Source organism: Rhinolophus sinicus, linkage group LG12, assembly GCF_036562045.2.
Source record: "Rhinolophus sinicus isolate RSC01 linkage group LG12, ASM3656204v1, whole genome shotgun sequence".
Lineage (NCBI taxonomy): Eukaryota > Metazoa > Chordata > Mammalia > Chiroptera > Rhinolophidae > Rhinolophus > Rhinolophus sinicus.
Window position 1 is genome coordinate 1,368,039 of NC_133761.1, and position 21,643 is coordinate 1,389,681.

The 21,643-nt window shown below is 59.5% G+C and overlaps 1 protein-coding gene across 4 annotated transcripts in view; it reads left to right on the forward strand.

Moving 5' to 3' along the window:
• Positions 1-14,713, forward strand: part of TSNARE1 (t-SNARE domain containing 1) — a 99,606-nt gene extending 84,893 nt beyond the window's left edge. For 2 of the 4 annotated variants that reach the window (XM_074316997.1, XM_074317002.1), the window contains 2 exons: positions 7,732-7,832; positions 14,581-14,713. In XM_074316997.1, the coding sequence (XP_074173098.1) occupies positions 7,732-7,821 (90 nt within the window). In that variant the 3' untranslated portion in view covers positions 7,822-7,832; positions 14,581-14,713. The remainder of the gene's footprint in view (positions 1-7,731; positions 7,833-14,580) is intronic. The other 2 variants (XM_074316998.1, XM_074317003.1) reach the window with 1 other exon arrangement.
• Positions 14,714-21,643: the final 6,930 nt, after the last annotated feature.

Below are 21,643 nucleotides of genomic sequence, written 5' to 3' on the forward strand. Positions count from 1 at the left end.
GGAGCTGCTGACAACGCTGCCATGAGCGCTGTCTGCCTCCGAGCAGGAGAAAGGGTCTCCCCGGCTCCACACTCAGGCCTGGAGTTCCCGAATGCTTCCATTGCATGCGATGAAACTGAACTGTTTTCCAAAGTGGTTGTCAGTCCTCCCGTCTCACCAGCAACGTGTGAGTGCTGCCCACCCAGCATGTGATACTGTCAGATTCCATCATTTTTGCCAATCTGGTGGGTGTCAAATAGTATCTAATTGTGGTCTTCATTTGCATTTCCCTGATTGCTAATGAGGGGGGAATTGTTCATATGTTTATATTTACTTCCTTTGCTGTGAAAAGTCTGTTCATGCCTTTTGCCCATTTTAGAATCAGATTGTTTGTGTCCTTCTAATGATTTGCAGGATGTACACACACACACACACACACACACGCACGCACACATGAGCGTCGCATCTCAATGCTGACACTTTGTTAGTTTGCACGGGTTGCAAACATGGTGTCTGTCTGGCTGCTGCTTTCCCTCTCACCTCCCCCAGGGGTCTCTGGCTTTGTGCCAGCTCTGAGCTCCTCACTTCCTAAGTCGGAAGGAGCCATGTCTCTGGTGTCTGACTAAGGACCCCAGGACTGCCTTTCTGCAGAGCACAATCGTGCCTGCACCGTGTGGGAAGCTCCCCCCGCCCCCGCCCTCCCGTCCAGCTGTCCTGCTGGCTGGTCCCACGTCAGGTCCCACGCAACCTGCTTTGCCTGGTCCCTGCCAAGCCTGGGGTCAGTCCCTGCAGCACTGTTCACCGCCTCGGTCACTCCCCTTTGTGCTAAGGGACGCCGTCTGGTAGGTAGGCTCATTGCCTGTGTTTCCTGGAGCGACTTGGCTCTTCCAGGCCCGGCCCATGGGTGTTAGAACCACCGTGTCAGGTTCTGTAAACAACCCCGTTAGCATTGCTGTCGGAATCTCATCGCCTGTGGACCAGTTTGGTGTGAGCTGGTATCTTCGTGGTATTGGGTCTTCCCATCTGCGATCATAGTACATCCCCACTGTGTTTACGTCTCCTTCGGGTTTGTAAATACGTTTAAACAATGATTTTCTCCATATATATCTTTCATATATTTTTAAAGGTTTGTTCCTAAACAGAGATTTTTTTTGTTTGTCTCTGTAAAGAGCACATATAGCAGCATGTTGCTGATACATGGAAATGTGTGTGATTTTTGTAAATTGAGCGTTTCGTCAGCCAAATGTTAATGTCTCATTTCTGATACTTTGCCGGAGAATTCTTACGGGTTCTGTTGAAGACGATCCCCTTATTACCAGTAATAACAGTTTCATTTCTCCCCTCTCTATATGATGCCTTTATTTCTCTTTCTTGATTACGGAGTGGGCAGGGAGCCCAGGGCCAGCGCAGGCTTTGGTGTGAGGACGGACAGCCCTGGTTTGACGCCTCATTTTAAAAGGAAACCTCCCAACATCACCCCATGAAGAATACCGATTTTAGAGTTATGGGAGATGCTCTCTGTTAGAGTAAGGACGTTTGCTCAGGGTCTGCTAAGAGCTTTGTGTTTTTTGTTAATCTAGATGGGTGTTCAGTTTCATAACTATTTTTTGTATCTGTTGAGATGATTATTTAGTTTTTCCCCTTTAATCCATTAGTGTGCTGAATGCTATGTACAGATCTTCTAACGGTAAAACCATTTGAGTCTCTGGGATAAACTCAGCGTGGCCCAAGTAAGTAATAATAACAACAACAATAATAATTACAGCAGCGATTCACCCTCACTGAAAGTCTGGTTGAGTCACATTTGCTTTAGGATTTCTGCATCTCTCTGCACCTCCTGCACGTCGCCTTACTTTTCCTGATCTTGTCTGACTCGGAGATCGAGTTCCTGTCAGCCGCCTAGGATGCCTTAGGGATTGTTACCCCTTTGTCTGTTCTCTGTGGCGTCCTTGTGAGAGCACAGGGGGGGCCATTCAGCGGCTCCTGGCGGTGCAGGAATTGCTGGCTGGTGGTGACGGGTGGTGGCCGAGGGCGGGAGCCGGGAAGCCTGTGCAGTTCATGCTGCCTGGAGGGGGCAGGGAAGCAGGCTGGAGTCCTGATGCCCAGAAGACACAAAGGGGGCTCCTTCACCCTGAGAAGGCTGGCAGGGGGGTGCTAGTGCCACGAACGAGATAATCACATCGTGAGGTAGAATGGACGGGATGGGACGGGCACCCCACCACCTTACGGAAGACACGTGGAGACCCAGGCAGATGGCTGAGGAGAGGAGCGAGGGGCCCAAGTAAACGTGATTGTCTCAAATAGACCTGCCCTCTGCCTCAGTCTGACACTTGCCCTGAGGAAGACATCCACACAGCGGAGACAGCAGCGGGTCCAGAAGGTAGCCTTGTCCCCCATGCACCACGGGACACAAGTGTCTGCTGAGGATCAGAAAAACGGGCCCCATCCAGTGGGCAGTTTTCTCCTCCTGCTCCCGCCCGGGTCGGCAGGTGGGGTCCCTGAGACTCCCTGGTTTGGCGAAGTTTAATAGGAATGAGTGTGTGTTTACTGCCCGAAGTCACCAGGGACCACAGGTGTCACCTCCTGATTCCAGGAGACCCTATTGTGAGCACGTTTTGTGGCTGAGGAAGCTGAGGCCGAGGGCCCAGGTCACCCAGCTAGTGTTCAGTGGAGAGCAGGGACCTACATGCTCTCTGGGGACGGCCTATTTGCCAGGCCGCTCACATGGAGCAGCTCAGGTCACGCCTGTGGGTTCCTTATGTGCTGACTCACCACGCCCATCAGAAGTCGTGGTTTTGGTGGGGAGGTGAGAGAAGCTCACCTGTCCTGATCAGATTTGGGGTGGGGAGGCCCCGAGGGCGGGCACCCCTGAGCCGGTGGGCCCTGCATTGAACCCCACTGGCCGGCACAGGGACCTCCATTCATGGTGTAGCAGCTGCCAAAGCCAGGAGCTCTCGGCAGCCCTCATGCCCCATCCAGCCTCCTTGGGGGGGGTGTCCCAGCCCCTTTCCTCAGGACAGAGTCCCTAAGTCAGCTCATAATTCTGGAAACTTCCCCCAGCAGAACGCGCCAGCTTTGGTACTTACAGCTTTTGTAATCCACTTGGAAAACATGGCATTTCTGATGCGAACACTTAGGAAACAATGCATTCCACACCCATCTATCCAAATGGCTCTGATTTTGAATAATTCTTTTGAAATGGAGTCTAAATATATACAAATAGATGTTTCTGAAATGTCATGTATTCTGAATACATTTGCATGGGAAGCATCTTCTGAAGAAGGAGTGGGGATCGGACAGCTTCTGAGGGGCAGGCGAGGGTCCCTGTGGGTCAGAAGGAAAGGGGCTGGGGGCAGAGGGACTGAGCATAGGGGCCCAAGACAGCAGACAAGGAGGCCGTGGCCCCGGGGACAGCGAGTCCAGCGCCCACCTGCCTGCCCAGGGCCCCTCCCTGGGAGCCCCTGGGGGAGTCAGTGCCTTTCTCTGGGCTGCATCCTCTCGGGGACCTTGGGGACCTCGGGGACCAGCACCCAAGGCTGGGTGCCGGCCAGGGCCCCTGCTGATGGTGGGGGGAGCCTTGCTCCCACCCATACCTGATGCCCAATGCCCCTCGCCCCCTCTCACGCCACCCTCCCTCCCTTCTCTCTGCTCCCTCTTCTCCATCCCGCTCCAGGAGCCCCTGCTGCTGCGGGAGGTAGGACTCCAGCCCTCCTTTCCTTTTTTTCGTTTGTTAGTTTCTGTCCTTTGTGATGACGATACTCCCCACCTGGCTGGGAGGCCTGTGGAGACAGAGTCCCAGAGAGCACTTTACAGGCTCTCAGCCTCACCGGGGAAGGTGCTGGCTCAGGTGGTAGATGGCCATCAGCTGCTACCGATTAGCCATCGGCCACTGATATAACTGCCACGGCTTCGTTGGGGGTTGGTTGGCAGGCAGAAAAGCACACGGGCGATTGCGCGTCTGTGGGGCCTGCTTCCTGTGTCTCCGGCCCGCGCCAGCGAGACTATAGTGGCGTGCACCCCGCCATCCATGGCTCCATGGGTGTTCCTTTTGGCCTCGCCATGTCCTGTGTTCTTATGCGGGGAGCTGAGTCCCTGCACGACAGGGCCCCAGGCCGCAGCTTATATTTTAAGCTGGGGCATAAAAACGCTGGTTGGAAGGTGTGTTCTTGTCTTTGGAGAAAACTCTGGGCTCCACCAGGGCCTGCCCCTCTCACTGCTGAGATGCTGACCCTACCCCACCCCAGGCCCTCTGAATTCCTTGGAGGAAAGCCAGGTCCCGGGGGCAGGGGAGGGCTAGTGCCTGCGGCCTCACACTTTACATGACTCCCTCCCCATGCCCCTGCCTGTAGGCCCTGTCTGGGTCTGTGTGGAGTGAGGCCCTTGCTTTTCAAAGGTGGTGGCCCTCTGCCCGCCTGGGGGTCACTCCCTCTGCTCTGCTCAGCCCTCCTGCCACCGTTTTGCTTGCTGCTCCCTCATGTTAGGGGATGGGGGGCCAGGAGGAGGGCCCAGCGTCCATCCTCCTTCCCTGGACACGGAGCCCCTGGAGGCCTGAGGACGGTGTCCACAGCCACTTTCCCTGGACCCCATGGTTGGGAAGTTCTGTGCAGAGGGAAGCAGGGGGCTGGCGGACCCGCATGCAGGGGCAGCATCTGGGAAGGCGTCCTGGAACTGGGTTTTGTGGAGCGAGCGGGAGTTTTCCAAGTGAAGTGCACGGAAGGCTGAGGCCTGGCAGGGCTGGGACGGGCTGAGCAAGCCCAGGAAGAAAGTTCAGGGGCTCAGAAGGTGGAGCTCTTCCCCAGCCTATGAATTAATTCAACAGTGACTGCACCGGGATGCTTCTGACCCCGAAAAGCTGACACTAATTGGGCCCCAATCAAGAGCGTAATTCAGGTTAATTGGCTCCCCACTGGCAGCCCCCACCAACCTCCTTCAATGAGGGGCTGTCATTTCTGAGTAATTAGTCACAGCCAGGGGCACCCAGGGCATGGGGAGCCAGAGGGCAGGTGGGAGAACTCCCTCCTGGGTGTAGAGCCAGGGCTGAGCTACCCCTACTGGGCTCCACCCTGCCCTGTCCCGTCGAACTCTCTCCCTCCCATCTGGTCTCTGGGCAGCTTTGTTCCCAAAACGACTACTGAGGGGCTGTGGGTGTGCTGTACTTTCTAAGCCTCAGTATTTGCATCTCTGAAATGGGCCTGTTTGAGCCCCTTGCAGGGCTGTGCTGGGGGTCATGGTCAGTACTAGGGCCCAGCGCCATCCCTAGGAGGACCAAGACCAGCAGCCATCAGCGCAGGGCAGCTCTGTGTCTTGGAGCCTCTGCTGGAAGTGCAGTCCCCAGGGACCTTCGTGACAGCCTTGTGGGAACGGGACCCAGGTAGAGGGCTCCGCTGTCCACCCAGCTTTGCTTCCAGAGAGTGACCCACTGCTGCCTGGACACGTCCAGTGCCAGAGTTCACCTCTTCCAGAGGCATCACCACTCCCCAGGGTCGGCAGAGGAGATGGACATAGGCAGGTCTGTCAGCTCGGGCTGCCGTGACAGACACCACAGACGGGGCGGCTCAACCTCGGACACTGAAGGTCTCAGGCTCTGGAGGCTGGACAGGACGGTGGGCTCCTTTAGAGGCCGTGCGGGAGAATCTGCTCCAGGCCCCTGTCCTTGGCCTGGAGACGTCCCCACGTTCCTACGGCGTCCGCCCTGTGGACCTGTGCCCAAACTTCCCCTGCTCCTAAGGGCGCCAGGCAGATTGGCTCAGGGCCCATCCACACGACCGCCCTTTCACTGGATCACCTCTGTGAAGGCCCCTCTTCAAACACGGCCGGTTCTGAGGTCCTGGGGGTTAGGACTCCAATGTATGAACTTGGGGGCACAATTCAACCCTAACACCGATCTCCCAGGTTAGTACCGTGGCGTCCCCCATGGCACTCTGTCCCTCTGACCCCTGGGGCAGGGTGTGAGGGCTCCATGTGGATGGGGGCTGTCTGAGACCCAGAGCACCCTTCCCTCCTTCCTTCCAGTAGCCCACCCCGTCCTGCATCCTTCTGCCTTTAGAAATGGCCCCGTTCCCTGAGCACAGGCTCTGCCAGCTCCGAGCACCTCACGTGTCCTCTGCAGGCCCCTCCCTCATCAGACGCAGTGACATTTAACAGGAAAACTGATCATGCCTCTTTAAGGAAGTCTTCTCCATGCTTTTCCCAGAAGGTCACCAGTGCGGTCAGTACATTTTCATCGGGGAGGTGGAAAGGTCAGCCCATCAATCGGGCTGTGTCCAGGGATGGCTGCCTGCTCCCAGGGCTCAGGAAGGGGGCTCCCATCTCACGGGGAGCGAGATGTGGCCTCAGCCCCCGCAGCCCCACCTGAGTGCCCTGGGCCCCTCCCCATGCCCTGTCTCCTGCTGCTGGGGGCTGAACTGGGAGCGTCTGCAGCTCTGACTCTGCGGCCCCCAGCAGGAGCTCCTTCCCTGTGGGGGACGCTGCAGGTGCTGGGGGCTAGAGCAGAGGTGGCTGGCAGGGGGGCTCTGCCTTGTGCCAGGAGGGGGGCTGGCAGGGCTGGGGCTGCAAGCCTCTCATCAAAGGCCTGTTTCCACCTCCACCATCTGTCCCAACCCAGCATCTGGCCGCCCGGGGCCCTGCCTGTCATGCCTGCCCGCCTCTTCTCCTTGAAGTGGCTGGAAAGGCCCAGTGCGGGTTCTCTGGTGTGGCAGAGTGGGGGCTGCAAGGGGCTGGCAGGGGGAGGCTGAGTATCGACGTGAAGGGTCCTGAGAAGTCACTTACTGGCCCCCTTCCTGTCCACGTCACCTGTCCTGCTTCTCTTGGGCTCACTCTCCACCCCAGTCTGGCTGCCAGCTTCTCCTCTTCTGTTCAGCACCAGGGTGGGGATAGATCACACCCCGGCAGGCACTCTTGCCACCAGCCAGTGTGATGTCTACGTCAGGGTCCCAGGAAGGCTGGGCAGGCGTGGGCACAACCCTGGTAGATGGTGCGAGCAAGGCCAGTGCAAGGTCCTGGGCTCTGTGTGGGCCATACGATGGGAGAGCCAGGACTGAGATTCTAGTGCGGCCACCTGGAGCGTGGCAGCCAGTGACATGTCCAGGTCACACGGTCGGGCTGTAATGTAGGACAGGGTTTGAAGCCAGACCTGCCCGACCCCAGCTGCTGTTTCTTGCTGTTAGCCTGTCTCCTCCCTTGGGCATACAGATGCATGTAGAAGGCTCGTCTGGGCTCAGTTTGCATCAGTCTTGTTTAGGGGACTGGCTGTGTGAGGAGCTCTGAGGACACCTCAAGGCATTCCCACCCTGTGGCGTCGGCCCTTCCGAGAGGCGTGTGGAGTGGTTGAGAGCAAGCTTTGCTGATGGTTTTGAATCCTGGCTCTATAGCTCACGAGCTGGCTCTGGGCAGGTCACTTCACCTCTGAGCCTTCATCTGCAGACAGGACCCACCTCTCAGGGCCGGGAACCAGGGTAGTGTGTGCGAATCCACCCAGCCTGGTGTTCGGCTGCTAGCCATGCTGGGGGAAGGGCGGCTGTCCTGCTGATGGGAACAGTGGTGGTGGGTGTGCACCAAGGACACACACCTGACCACAGCCCCAGCACGAGGACTGCGGGTGCTGTCCCGGGTCCTGAACTGCTCCTGGGCTCACAGCCCCCTTTCCTGTGGCCTGACCCCTGCATGCCACAGCCCGCAGCTGGCAGAGCCAAATGCCCCCCGGGGTGGGAGGCTGGGGGGCTGAGACACAACAGCCTCTCTCTCTGGCTCCAGAGTCGCAAGATCAAGTGCTACTTTCTGTCGGCTGGAGTCACTGTCTTGCTGGTCATCATCCTTATCATCGCCACCTCTGTCCGAAAGTGATGCCCCATGTGGTAAGTGTCCAGCCTGCCCCCGTGCCACCCACCCCTCCACCATCCACTCACCAGTTTTTCCACCCATCCTTGATTTATTATCCATCCATCCATCCATCCATCCACCCATCTCTCCATCTACCCATCCATCCATCCATCCATCATCCATCCATCCATCCATCCACCCATCTCTCCATCTACCCATCCATCCATCCATCCATCCATCCATCCATCCATCCACCATCCATCCATCCATCCATCCACCATCCATCCATCCATCCATCCATCCACCATCCATCCATCCATTCATCTAGCATCCATCCATTATCCATCATCCATTATCCATCCATCTATCTACTTATCCATCCATCACCATCCTCCTCTGCGTCAGGCCTGGGTGAACATGGCAGGTGGGGGCCCTCCTTTCCTGGAACTCACTGCCCAGGGGCCAGGCCAACCTGAAACTGCTTTTATGTCAGCACTGACTTCCAGCAAGTCGTGACTGGCCATTCCCCTGGACAGTCAGTGAGCAGAGCAGGCTGGGCGGTGGGCTGAGACCTGGAGACTTCCTGGTGGCGCTCGTCAGGAGCAGTGTGTCCTAACAGGCCTGCATGCACTCCCCCCATGGCTGAGCAGATGATCACAGGAGGCGGGTCAGGCTGGCCAGTGGGAATGGTGCTCTGCCAGGAAAAAGGTGGAAAAATAAAAGCAGGAAAATGCTGGCGGCCAGCACAAAAGATAGCATGTGTGTGAGAAGCGTGGGAGGAGCCAGTGGGCGTGGTGGAGTTTGCCCGCTGGCATGGGTGAGGGGGTGCTGGCATGGGTGAGGGGGCGCTGGCATGGGTGAGGGGGTGCTGGCATGGGTGAGGGGGTGCTGGCATGGGTGAGGGGGCGCTGGCATGGGTGAGGGGGTGCCGGCTTGGGTGAGGGGGTGCCGGCATGGGTGAGGGGGTGCCGGCATGGGTGAGGGGGCACTGGCATGGGTGAGGGGGTGCCGGCTTGGGTGAGGGGGCGCCGGCATGGGTGAGGGGGCGCCGGCATGGGTGAGGGGGTGCTGGCACGGCTGAGGGGGTGCTGGCATGGGTGAGGGGGTGCTGAATCTCACTGGTCCCAGCCTGGGAACAGCTCGGCAGGGCGGAGGGCTGTGGGACCACAGTTGGTGCCCACAGCTGCCCGGGGGCTGCACCGGCAGGCAGGGCTGGACCTGGTGAGGCAGCTCCGAGTCTGATGACCGGGGCCAGATCCCCGCTCACGGCTTTCTAAGCACGTGGTGTTGGGCAGGTCCTGCCTGGAGCCCTGCGTCCTCCTCGGTGGGCCCGGGACCTGAGGTGTGGACGGGTGTTTAGGAGGCCATGGTGACCTCGTACACAGTTGATGCACGATAAGTGTTTGCTCCTGCCCGCCCCGGCCTCAGCCTTCTCTGTGCTGCTGACCCTGCCTCATCTCCCGTCCCCATCATGCACCCCCAGAAGCAGGGGGTTGCATTTCCCTGCTGACCCCTAATACCCGGGCCCACGTGACGTCCAGACCGAGGCTTCCAGGCCTCTGTCCCATCGGTGGGGGGACACGTGAAGCCTGACGGCCCATTCTGTTCCTGCTCCTAGAGGGGTGGCCCTGGTACCTCTGTGTCCTGGGGCGGCCCTGGCCCTTGACACCCCATCTCCCTCTGTTCCTCAGCCGGCATTAGCTTCAGATTTGGTGCCTGTGACTCCTGGCTCTGGGCCAGCGCCCGTCACTGTCCTTGCATTGTGACAGCCGCTGCAAACACACAGCAGCCTGTGGGCTGTATCAGGGCACCGGCCCCCAGGGACTGGGACGGGGGAAGCCCAGGGTGGGCAGCTGCACCTGATGGATGGCAGCTAAGGCTCCCCCAGGGCGAGCAGAAGGGCAGAGCCAAGCTGGCCCCCCAAGCCCACCTTGATGTTGGGGCCGGGCTCAGGGCCAGCCCTCCCAGTCGTGCAGCCCTTACTTACCAGGCGGAGGAGGGCTGGCCTACCTGCCCCAGAACCTTTGCTGCCCCCAGGAAATAGACAGCACGTGGATGAGGGAAGGAGCTTTGGGGATGAACCGGGGGTTGCGAATCCCCAGGAGCAGGGCGTGAGGATACGCTGTCCGAGTGACAAGTGTAGGGAAAGACCTCATCTGTGTGGTGGGCGGCCCTGGGCTTAAGTCCCCCCCCGCCCCCGCCGTTTCCGCCTGGGTGATGGGAGGAGTCCCTGAACTCCATGGACTTTGGCACTGACCTGTAATGCGGGGGGCGGGGGGGGCCGGGTCACAGCCCACACAGGGACCACTGTCCTCTGCCTCCTTCTCCAGGCGTGGGCTCCAGACAATGAAGAGGGGGTGGGGCCCTGCCTTTGGGGACCCCTTTAGATGCAGGGACTTGCCCCTCCACCCCCCAAGGGAGGACACGGCACAGGGCGTCCTCAGCCAGGCCTGGCAGAGAAAAGAGGGTTTTGCTGCAGAAAGAGAGACTTCAGTGAGACCTGGAGGAACCCCCGGGGCAAAGTCTGCCAATCAAGCATCTGAGAATTGGGGTGCACTCAGCAAAGGCCCCCGATGTCTCCTGCTCAAAGCAAGCAGTTTTGCTTCTGGGCGCTTCTCAGTAATTGCAATAATAAATTGAATAATTAAGCTAAATCCATAGAAGAGAATTAAATATTAATTTCTAATAAGCTGTTCAGTGTCACTAGTGACACCAACAGAATGTGTGTGCACTGGGTGCTGCCCTGCCCGGCCCCCAGGACCCTCCCTCCCAGGGCAGGACTGACCCACAGGCAGCCTCGGTCCAGGAGGACAACGGCCAGTGGCCCATGAGGCTGGCGTCAGGCCCGTCAACAGGAGGAGGGTGTCTCCAAGGTCTGGGCTTGGCCGTCCCTGGCAGCTGACTTTCCTCATTATCAAGGGAGGGCGGCCAGCGCCATTTGGCAGAGCGGTAAATAGATGAGAAAAGAACACACTGAGGGGCATTGACAACGACGTGACGGCTGGCGACGTCCCCCTCAGGACCCAGGCTCTGAGTGGCACCTGGGCCCCAAGAGGGCCCCTCGGCCATCACTGTGCAGCCCGGCCCATCCAAAAGCAGTGCTGCAGGTGGACGCTGAGTGTGAGCTGGGCTCGCTGCCACTCCTGGACGCTCCCTGGGCTGGGCGGGCAGCTCCTAGTTTAATCCGTTACCGCACTGACTGCCCAGAGCCATTCACTGGGCAGCTTCTTCATGAGTGTTCGTTGCCCGTCCCCCTGCTGGCTTCATCCAGCTGGAAGGGGCTGCACTCCCCTTGGGGTCATCACGCTGGTCATGGCCCTGCAGCCCTGGCACGGCAGAGGGGCTTGTGGGGCGGCCAGGGAGCCAGTCACTGTACCAGGGCACCGGCCCCCAGGGACTGGGACGGGGAAGCCCAGGGTGGGCAGCTGCACCTGATGGATGGCAGCTAAGGCTCCCCCAGGGCGAGCAGAAGGGCAGAGCCAAGCTGGCCCCCCAAGCCCACCTTGATGTTGGGGCCGGGCTCAGGGCCAGCCCTCCCAGTCGTGCAGCCCTTACTTACCAGGCGGAGGAGGGCTGGCCTACCTGCCCCAGAACCTTTGCTGCCCCCAGGAAATAGACAGCACGTGGATGAGGGAAGGAGCTTTGGGGATGAACTGGGGGTTGCGAATCCCCAGGAGCAGAGCGTGAGGATACGCTGTCCAAGTGACAAGTGTAGGGAAAGACCTCATCTGTGTGGTGGGCGGCCCTGGGCTTAAGTCCCCCCCCGCCCCCCGCCGTTTCCGCCTGGGTGATGGGAGGAGTCCCTGAACTCCATGGACTTTGGCACTGACCTGTAATGCGGGGGGGGGCGGGGGGGCGGGTCACAGCCCACACGGGGACCACTGTCCTCTGCCTCCTTCTCCAGGCGTGGGCTCCAGACAATGCAGAGGGGGTGGGGCCCTGCCTTTGGGGACCCCTTTAGATGCAGGGACTTGCCCCTCCACCCCCCAAGGGAGGACACGGCACAGGGCGTCCTCAGCCAGGCCTGGCAGAGAAAAGAGGGTTTTGCTGCAGAAAGAGAGACTTCAGTGAGACCTGGAGGAACCCCTGGGGCAAAGTCTGCCAATCAAGCATCTGAGAATTGGGGTGCACTCAGCAAAGGCCCCCGATGTCTCCTGCTCAAAGCAAGCAGTTTTGCTTCTGGGCGCTTCTCAGTAATTGCAATAATAAATTGAATAATTAAGCTAAATCCATAGAAGAGAATTAAATATTAATTTCTAATAAGCTGTTCAGTGTCACTAGTGACACCAACAGAATGTGTGTGCACTGGGTGCTGCCCTGCCCGGCCCCCAGGACCCTCCCTCCCAGGGCAGGACTGACCCACAGGCAGCCTCGGTCCAGGAGGACAACGGCCAGTGGCCCATGAGGCTGGCGTCAGGCCCGTCAACAGGAGGAGGGTGTCTCCAAGGTCTGGGCTTGGCCGTCCCTGGCAGCTGACTTTCCTCATTATCAAGGGAGGGCGGCCAGCGCCATTTGGCAGAGCGGTAAATAGATGAGAAAAGAACACACTGAGGGGCATTGACAACGACGTGACGGCTGGCGACGTCCCCCTCAGGACCCAGGCTCTGAGTGGCACCTGGGCCCCAAGAGGGCCCCTCGGCCATCACTGTGCAGCCCGGCCCATCCAAAGGCAGTGCTGCAGGTGGACGCTGAGTGTGAGCTGGGCTCGCTGCCACTCATGGACGCTCCCTGGGCTGGGCGGGCAGCTCCTAGTTTAATCCGTTACCGCACTGACTGCCCAGAGCCATTCACTGGGCAGCTTCTTCATGAGTGTTCGTTGCCCGTCCCCCTGCTGGCTTCATCCAGCTGGAAGGGGCTGCACTCCCCTTGGGGTCATCACGCTGGTCATGGCCCTGCAGCCCTGGCACGGCAGAGGGGCTTGTGGGGAGGCCAAGGAGCCAGTCACTGTACCAGGGCGACCTCCCCTGCCAGGTGGTGCCCAGGTGTGCCAGGTGAAGGTCCTGCTTTCTTGGGGCTTCTGCAGGGACCTGGCAGTGGCCACCATGGAGGGATCACCACAGGCCCCTGCCCGCATGGCAGCCCAGGGCCCCGTCAAGGCCTCCACTGCAGTAACCGAGGGCTCCCCCTGTGTTCTCCAGCTGGCCCCGGGACGCGGGCAGCAGAGGGGAACAGGATATGCAGAGTGCAGCTCTGCTGTAGGTGAATGGCCACAGTCAGGGCAGAGCCTGTGCCACATGGGCAGTGCCGGACGGACTCTGTCTGCGCTCATGGATTGGGGCGAGGGGAAGGGGGTCCAGGGTGACCTGAGGCTCAGGAGGGGAGAGCATGTCTGCTTTGACTCAGTCCGTCTGAGCCCGGAGGCCCCGCAGCCCTCCCTGATCCACGCCCAGGGCAGGGCAGCTTGGGCAAGGGGCACTGGGAGGGGGCCGACAGGCCATAGTCCCACCCAGCCGCCAGGTGTCCCGTCTTCCCCCCAAGCGAGTGTCTATGTCGTCTTCCTCCCCGAGCATCTGTGTCATCGGTCAGGCTGTCCCCAGTCTGAGGCTTCCAGACCCTCACCTCCCCTCCTCCAGCCCCGAGGGGTCCTGCAGAGACCGGTGGGGCTGGCATTTCAGAGAATCCTGGAAAGGACACACTTAACCCCAGGGCTGGACATGTACTTGAACCCGGGCTGGCAGCAGCAGGGTGGGGGGTGGGGGGCAGGGAGGAGCCTATGTCCAGCTTGGCCGAGCAGAAGCCCACCCTGCGTCTCGCACAGTGCACCTGGGGGGTGGCCTCCTGGCACCACTGCTCTGGGTACCCTGAGAGCCTCCGGGCCCCCCTCCCCGCCTTGCTGCAGCCCTGGTGTAATCGGCAGGGGCGGCCCAATTCCCAGGATCTGAGCATTGTCATGAGTCCTTTGGGGTCCTGCTCTCCTATCTCTGCTCCTGTGAGAAGGCCCATCTGGCCTCATGGCCCCAGGGACGCAACAGCCCCATCTCCAGCCACCTTTGCCCGCAGCCAGGCAGCAGGCATCACGTCCTCACTGAATCTTTTAGGGGCCTTCAGTTTTTTCTTTTGTAAGCACATTTGTTGTTTGTGCAAAACTCATGCATGCTCACTGTAAACAGATGTGCACACCAGGGGAAAGTACAGAGAAAACAACAGAGCCCTGCCTATCCACTGTCGCATGACACAGGGCCACCTGCAGAGCAGGTGGGGTGGGCAGCCCTGAGCCGCAAGCTGCCTTGGAGTCCCTGGCAGTGAAAGACGGGGGCGGGGCAGGGAGGGATGCGGAGGACCCAAGGGCAGCTCCCAGGTGAGGTGAGCAGGGCGGTGCCCCCACCAGCAGCAGGAGAGAGTGGGGTGGCGAGGCAGGGGTTTCAGGGTGGCAGCAAGGCCAGGGAGGAGCTGGGCCAGGGCCAGGAGTGTCCACGCTGGCACCTGTGGCCATGGGCGGCCACTCCCTTTGTAGGGCCTCTGTTTCCTCATCTGTGAAATGGACACTGGTCGTCCGGGCCTACATCCTGGGACAGATCCAAAGTTGGCTGTGGAAAGGGCAGCAAGGACAGGCTGCTGGCTCACTGCCCGGCCCCCAGCCCCAGCTGAGCAGGACGGCCACTCTGACAGCGCTGCTTCCTGGGAAAGCTGTGGGTGCCCCATGGACGGCGGCATGTTGGAAAGGGCCAGGCCCGGGCGCCAGCACCAGCCTCTCACCCACCCCGCTGGACCCCGGCCTCCCACACCAGTCACCTGAGCTTCCACTTTCTCTGCCCGGAGATGATGGAGCCCATTGTTTTGCAGGTTGATGCTGTCACCTGGCCTGCATGGACCCAGGAGAGCTTCGCACCTGCCTGCCCCCCACCTGGGCGCTGACCCGCCAGCTGTGCAGCCGCCCCTGGCTGAACACACCCTAATAAACTGCTATGCTTTGCCAGCCCTGCGCCTGTCTCCCCATCTGTGGGCTGAGAGGCCCCATGAGGTGGAGGCTGGGGAGGTGGCAGGGTGTGTGAGCGTGATTGTGTGAACGTGTGTGCTGGGTGACGTGGGGCGTGGGTGTGAAACGCGCCAGGGGGGTGGCCTGGTGTGGGATCCGACTGCCTCTGCCCGCTGCTGCTGCCTGGCCCACCCCTCCCGGGGAGGCCCTGTATCATTGACAGATGTGGGAGCCCTGCCCCTCAGGAAACACCGCTGGTGCTTGGAGTTGGCTCTGAGGCCCCTGCTGCTCCTGAGATCCTAGCTTCTTTATTCCCTGGCACCCAGCAGAGGGACGCTGGGGCGTGGAGCAAGGGGTCCCGTGCAGGACGAGCCTGGTTTGGGCTGCTCCTAGGTTCCCCTTCTCCTGTAGGACTGAGGGGTGCCGGAAATGCCCCTCAACAGGAGGGGCTGGAGCCTGAGGCCACGGAGCCACCTGGCCGGTGGGCAGGAGAGGGCAGCAGGCAGCCCCCTCGCTGTGGGGAGTGGGTGCCTGGCAGGCAGCCCGAGGCCCCTGGGCACAGCCCTAGTGTCAGCGTCTCCCGTCTCAGACCCCCATGGAGCTCAGGACCTCGGGGTGGGGGCCATGGACTCTAGAGAGTGAGCTCACCTGTGAGGCATATTACAGAAGGATCTGCAGGATGCTGCCTCCTGCTGGGGTGGGCAGGTGCCCTTGGCTCCTCCCCCCACCCCACCCCTCCCCCAACCCAGCCCCTCCCCCAATCTGCAGCTGAGGGTTTGAAAATGTTTGGATCCAGGCTGCTTTGTCCCAAAGGCTGCTGCAGGGCTTTTAAGATTCTGTGGCGCTCCTGCTTGCTCAGGGGCCGAGAAAGGTGACACCTTTGACGTGTGGCCAGCAGCAGCGGGGGCAGGCTGCCCAGGCCCGGGGGTGTCTGGAGGAGGTGCCAGGAGCAAATTGGATTTACACTGTCCTGCTGCATGTGTGAGGCAGCTGGCCGGGCAGCCAAAGGACATGGCGCCCCATTGATGTCTGAGCCCACAGGCTGGCAGCTAGCTACTGGCTGGGCTCAGGACAGGCCTCGGAGCCCAGGGGCTCTGCAGAAGTGGGCAGGCCCTGGATTTGGGGTCAGAGGGGCCAGAAGACCACCGGTCCATTTCTCAGCCCCCAACCCAAGTGGTGGAAGTCATGAAGTGGGGGTCCCGTAGTTGAGGTTCCCGTGCTGGGGCTGGGGCTCCCATTTTACAGATGAGGACATTGAGCCCAGAGAGAACAGGTTTGTCTGTAGGGAGGTGCTGCCGGGGGGAGGGGGAGACAGGCTGGGGCTCTTCCTGGCCTCCCTCTTAGCTGTGCGACCTTGGAGAGTCTGGGGGGCTGGGCAGCCCTCCGGTGGGATACACAGGACCCGAGCAACCCCTGCTGGCCCGTCAGCACTTCTCAGGTGGCCCTGGTGGGAGCAGCTGTTCCGGGGTGAGGAGTTCAGGCTTGTGGCCCGAGGGCAGCACGGGGCCACGAGGCAGGCGCCTAGGACAGTGCTGAGGTCAGCGGCAGCTGCCACCACCTGGCTGGACTCTGAGCCTCCCCACTGAAGCGAAGTGTCACAATGACCTTCAGCTCCATTGTCTGGAGCAGCAGCAAGGCTGAGAGCCATATGGGCTGTCCTGGCCCCGCCCAGCCGGTGCACACCTGGTGTGGGCCCAGGGTGGGACGGGATGACAGGACCAGCTGTAACCACGGTGGCACCTCCTGGAACCAGCAGGGCTGGTGGGATATGAACAATGACACCAAACCCGCAGTTATGGCAGAGCCGTGAAACAGCTCAGGTGCTCCTGGGCTCAGGTCACCTGAAGGCTCACTCAGTCACATGCTGCCGGTTGCTGCCGGCTGCTGGCCAGACACCCCCATGTGCCCCCGCCCCCAGGGCCTGGGCTTTCTCTCAGCATGGCGGCTGGCCCCGGGGAGCGTTCCCATGTGGAGAGGCAGCCACGGATGGTGGCCGCATAATTCAACTTGCTGGAATTCTTTCACCATGACATGGCCCCAGCCTTCATTCTGAGGGTCTCAGGGCATGGAGGTCCCACGTGAATGGGGCTGAGGCGTCCTCCGCCCCTTGCCCTGAGGAGCCCATCACCTGGCCACGGCCTCCACGCCCTCGCTGCCTGTTGACTCAGTGGTGGACAGGTGGCCACCTCAGCATCCACTGTGACCACCAGGAAACATTCCTGCCTTGGGCACCTGTGTGGACAGTCCCTGGATGGCACTGTCGTGACGCAGTGGAGGATGTGACTCTGAGGCACGGCCCCCGTGGGCTCTGATTGTGGGAGAAGGCCTCCTGCACACACCCCATCCTGCAGGAGGCCCCTCCTTATGGGGTGGTTCCTGGTGAGGGCTCAGGAGGCCTCCCCATTGGGCACATGGCTAGCGCTTCAAGGTGACAGCGACCCGTGAATCCCGGCTTTTGGCTTTGAAAATGGTTTCTTGGTTGGAAGATAAGAAAGGCTTTGGAATCTCAGGCACAGAAGTTCTTGGAGAGGAGAAGTGACCCCTTATCTTCAATAGCTCAGAAAATATCTGTCTTTTTAATCTGTTTAAGCATCTCTCCAGCCACATATCCACCCGTCCATCTTTCTATCTATCTATCCATCCATCCTGTACCCATTCCCCACCCACTAATCCAGCCTCCATCCCCCCATCCATCCCCCCATCCATTTTTTTTTCTTTTGACAGCTACATGTTCTAAGTGCCCCTCTCTCACCTGGGCCTGGCTCAGGAAGTAAACCAGGACCCCTGCCCATTGGCAGCCCCCAGTGTTGAGGGGATTCACATGTGTAAACAGAGGAACCACAGCTCAGAGCGGGAGGCACAGCGGCGGAGGTACCAGGAACAAAGCTGACGGGGGCAGGTGGCGTGTGCTCTGGCTAGGGTCCAGGGTGGCTCCCAGAGGCAGCGACGCCTGAGCTGCAGGCAGGGCGGGAGCAGGTGATGTCCTTCCAGCCCAGCAGCCCCAGAGGCCCAGAGCCAACTTTTGGCCTGAAGTTTTCAGTTCTCCCCTTTAACCAAATCTCTGCGCCCTTCCCTTGGTGAGTTTCCAATTTAAATACCCAAATTGTTTACTCGCTGCAATCAATCGACAAGGGACCAGCTTGTATTTGCGATTCAATTGACTATGATACACTGTATTACAATTACAGCTCGAATGGATTTCTTTTTAATTTATTTTTCTCTTAACATTCTCTTCCATGGTAATTCCGAGACTAATTGTCCTCGCAATCATTCTCATCTGTGAAGTGGGCCAGAGGGTCTTGTGAATCCCGCAGCTGCGATATCCTATGTGTCTGTGTACAATTCAGGGGAGGGGACGGGCTGTGGTGTCTATGCCTGTCCCATCAGTCCTCAACTTGATGCTGGATTGTGGCCTTCTGGGCTACCTGTCCCGACCCTCAGTGTCCCCATGTTGTCATGCCTGAGGACTCTGCCACAGCTGCCCTGCAAGACGCTTGCTCTGCTAATCACCCTCCCCACATTCACCACCTGCAGGACTTGGCTCTGGGGTGTGTGCTGGGGGCTGGCTCCAAGCCAGCCATGGGCCAACTGGGCGGGCAGGTGGAGGTCAACACCAGACCCATTGTCATGCGGGGTCTCTGGTCCCGCTCCCCACACAAGAACGCAGGACATGGTGAGGCCACAAAGGAACACCCATGGAGCCATAGACAGGGGAGTCGTACCACTATAGTCTCGCTGGCCGCTGGGTTGGAGACACAGGAAGTAGGAGCCACACGATCTGTAACCTGCCTTCCACGTCCCTACCAACCAACCAACCCACTTGCTAACTGCAATCCGCGCTTGCTAGTTTAGTCACAGCAGTTATATCAATGGCTAATGGCTAACCGGTTATAGCTGATGGCCAACTAGTCACAGCTGACGGCCATATACTACCCGAGCCAGCACCTTTCCGCGTGAGGCCGAGAGTCTGGAAACTGCTCTCTGGAAGTCTGTCCCCACACCCATTTTCCAGACGGGACACTGAGACTCCGAGGGATCAGACAGGACCGTGAACATGCCTAGTGCCGTCCGCTGAGCAGTACTGGGGCAGGGGTTGGTTCCCAGAGCTGGGCGGCTGTGCAGGGGCCTATCTCACTGTGCCACCACCCACCTGGAGAACACCTGCTTCTGCTTCCCTGGGAGCCTGGGGGGACAGAGAGAGCCTTCCACAGCCCTCACCCCACCCTGTGGGGCTGGCTCAGCCTGAATGCCCTGCCCCTCGTGTCTGAGGGAGGGAAAGGGGAGCCCGCCTCCCAGGGCTCAGGCCTCGGTGACCAGACAGCCAGGTGGTGACCTCTGCAGGTGAGGCCGCCCATGGCCACATCTCTGAACAATGAAACAAAAAATGCCCTCTGGTGTGCGAGTGTCTCTGCATCACGTCCATGAGTGTGTGACGAGGGCCGTTCTCAGAGCCAGAAGAACTGGTGGCCTGGCTCCGGCTTGGCCCATCCCAATGCCCCAGGAGACCTTGTCTGGCCTCGGTTTGTAGGTGGGGTGTGGAGAGGGACATCAGTGTGGTCTTTTACAGTCTGACTCCCACACAGTGTGGGATGGGGGTTGGTCCTCTGCCTGTGACAGACAAGATCAGGGGCTCCGGTGCTGTCCCCCCTGCTCCCCCACCCTGCCGGGCCTGGCACAGGGAGACGAACCACTTCCGAGGCCTCTGAGGGAATTTATTTGGCAGCCTCAGGAATAGATGGATCCATCTATTAGGTTCCTGTGTGGAAACGCAGCCAGATAATTCCCTCCTGCATTGCACTGCCTGAAAAATCCTCACATAATGGGGACTTTTTTGCTATTTTGAGACATAGATCCTCACGGAAGCCTAGATGCTATTTCCATTACAGGTGCCACGACTGTGAAAAGGAGACTCAGTGACAGGGGTGTCAGCAAGGAGGTGAGGATGAACGAGGGGCGCCCCACACTGATCCTGGCATGGAGAGGTCAGCCCGTCGGCTTCCAGAAAGGTCCAGGGTGGGGAAAGTGGGCAGCCTGTCACCTCTGGCCTCAAGTGGGGTCGGTTGGATCTTGGAGCCACTGGGCTGGGAAACAGCTGACCCCGTGGTTAGAGGAGGCCAGAGCCCATGCAAGGGCATGGCCGCGGCGGGCATGGGGCAGGGTCTTGTCCGATCGTTCGGGTTTCCTTCCTACCCTCGTGTGCCAGCCAGAGGGAGACAGCCCATCACACACAGACCCCCATGAGAACGTCACAGTCTCGCCTTGCTGGGCGGCCACCCTTGGCTCTTGCCCTCTGAGCCCCTGGGGCTGATGGTCAGGGTCATCTCAGTGCCGGTGGTCTTAGCCCCACCCTGGGGTCCTCTGCTGTTTTCTGACAGTCAGGTTCTCATCTTCAAGTTCCTTATCTGTAAAATGGGCACTTTTCCTCTAAAGGTTTTGAGCGGACAACTCTGGCTCATTTAGGGAGGTACTTGGTACAGACAGGTCTGTAAGCCCTGTCTGTCAGAGCGGCCGGCCATGGGCTGGGCCGCCCAGCGTGGCGAGGGCCCATCACTGCTGCAGGTGAGGCCCTTCCAAGTAGGGATCACAACGGAAGGCAAGGACCCCAGGGGACTGAAGTGGCCCACCCCTTGCTTAGGGCCCTGGAATTCCTCCTTAAGAGCAGCCTTGTGCCACGTGCTGCAACCAAGAGGCACCTTCTCTGCGCTTCTGCCCCAGCTGGAGGGGCCGAGTGGCTCCCCAGTGGGGCTGTCCGCAAGGAGACGCCAGGGAGACTGAATTCCATTACGCGCCAGGTATTATGTATGGGTCATGCCAGGAATGCATCGATCCCTCGGGTGACAGATCGGCTGTGAATCAGATAACAACCAGCCTGTAAATGAAATATATTGGACTGGGCAGGCAGCCTGGCTGGGTGTCGGCTTGAGGGTGGGGCAGATTTATGAGCCCAGAGGGACTCCTTTCAGGCAGGGTGGCTGGTGCGTCAGCAGTTCACCCAACACCTGGGCCCCGGGGAGCCCGGGACCTCTCACTTCACAAGGGCTGCATGTTCCAAGCACGTGCCATGGCGTTTCCCGCCACTGACCTTCACACCCAGGCGTCCGATGGCCAGGGTCAGGGTAGGTGAATGACCAAAGTCTGCGTCAGCGTGTGACCAGGCTCAGGGTTCAGAGCACAGCACTAAGACATAACAAGATACCCTGGGCCACGTGCGATCAAACTTCTAATCTTGGCCCTTTGCTCTATGCCTTAGCCAAACATGTGACCAAGAATTCCTCCAGATGCCCAGAAACTTCTGGGCCCGCCCAGGCCCTGCTGAGACAAGAGCCGTCCAGGCCCAGCTCTGCCTGCTGAGGTCTCTGTCACCCAAGGAGGCCTCGAGCCTCTCTAATGAGCCCCGTTGGCAGGGGCCCAGCTGATCTGTCTTCACGCCTCTCCTTCCAGCTCCAGCAGCTTCTCAGTACGCTTTATGGGGTTCAATTATTATACCTTCAATTGATATGAGTGATGTCAATGGTTCTTAATGTTCCATGTTAAATCTCCCATGTGAAATATCATTAACGTTCAGCATAAAACACCTCGTCACAGCTGGGAAAGCAGCCACCGAGGCCCTGACAGACGGGCAGGAGGCGTCCTTGTCTCTGGGCCCACGTCAGCTGGGGCACCAGTCCTCCCAGACCCTGAAGCTGGAGGATTTTAGGTCGAGAACCGAAACTTTAAGGCAAAATGGACTTGAGGTTTGAGGTTGGAAGCAAAGCCGTTGGATTTGTTTTCTTGCTTCTGCTGTAACAGGTTCCCATCCGCTTAGTGACTGAAATCAATACGCATTCGTTCCTTACATCTCTTGAGGTCAGAAATCCAGAATGAGTGTTGGGGCTAAAATCCAGCGCCAGTTCCTTCTAGAGGCTTCAGGAGAGACTCCGTTGCCCGCCT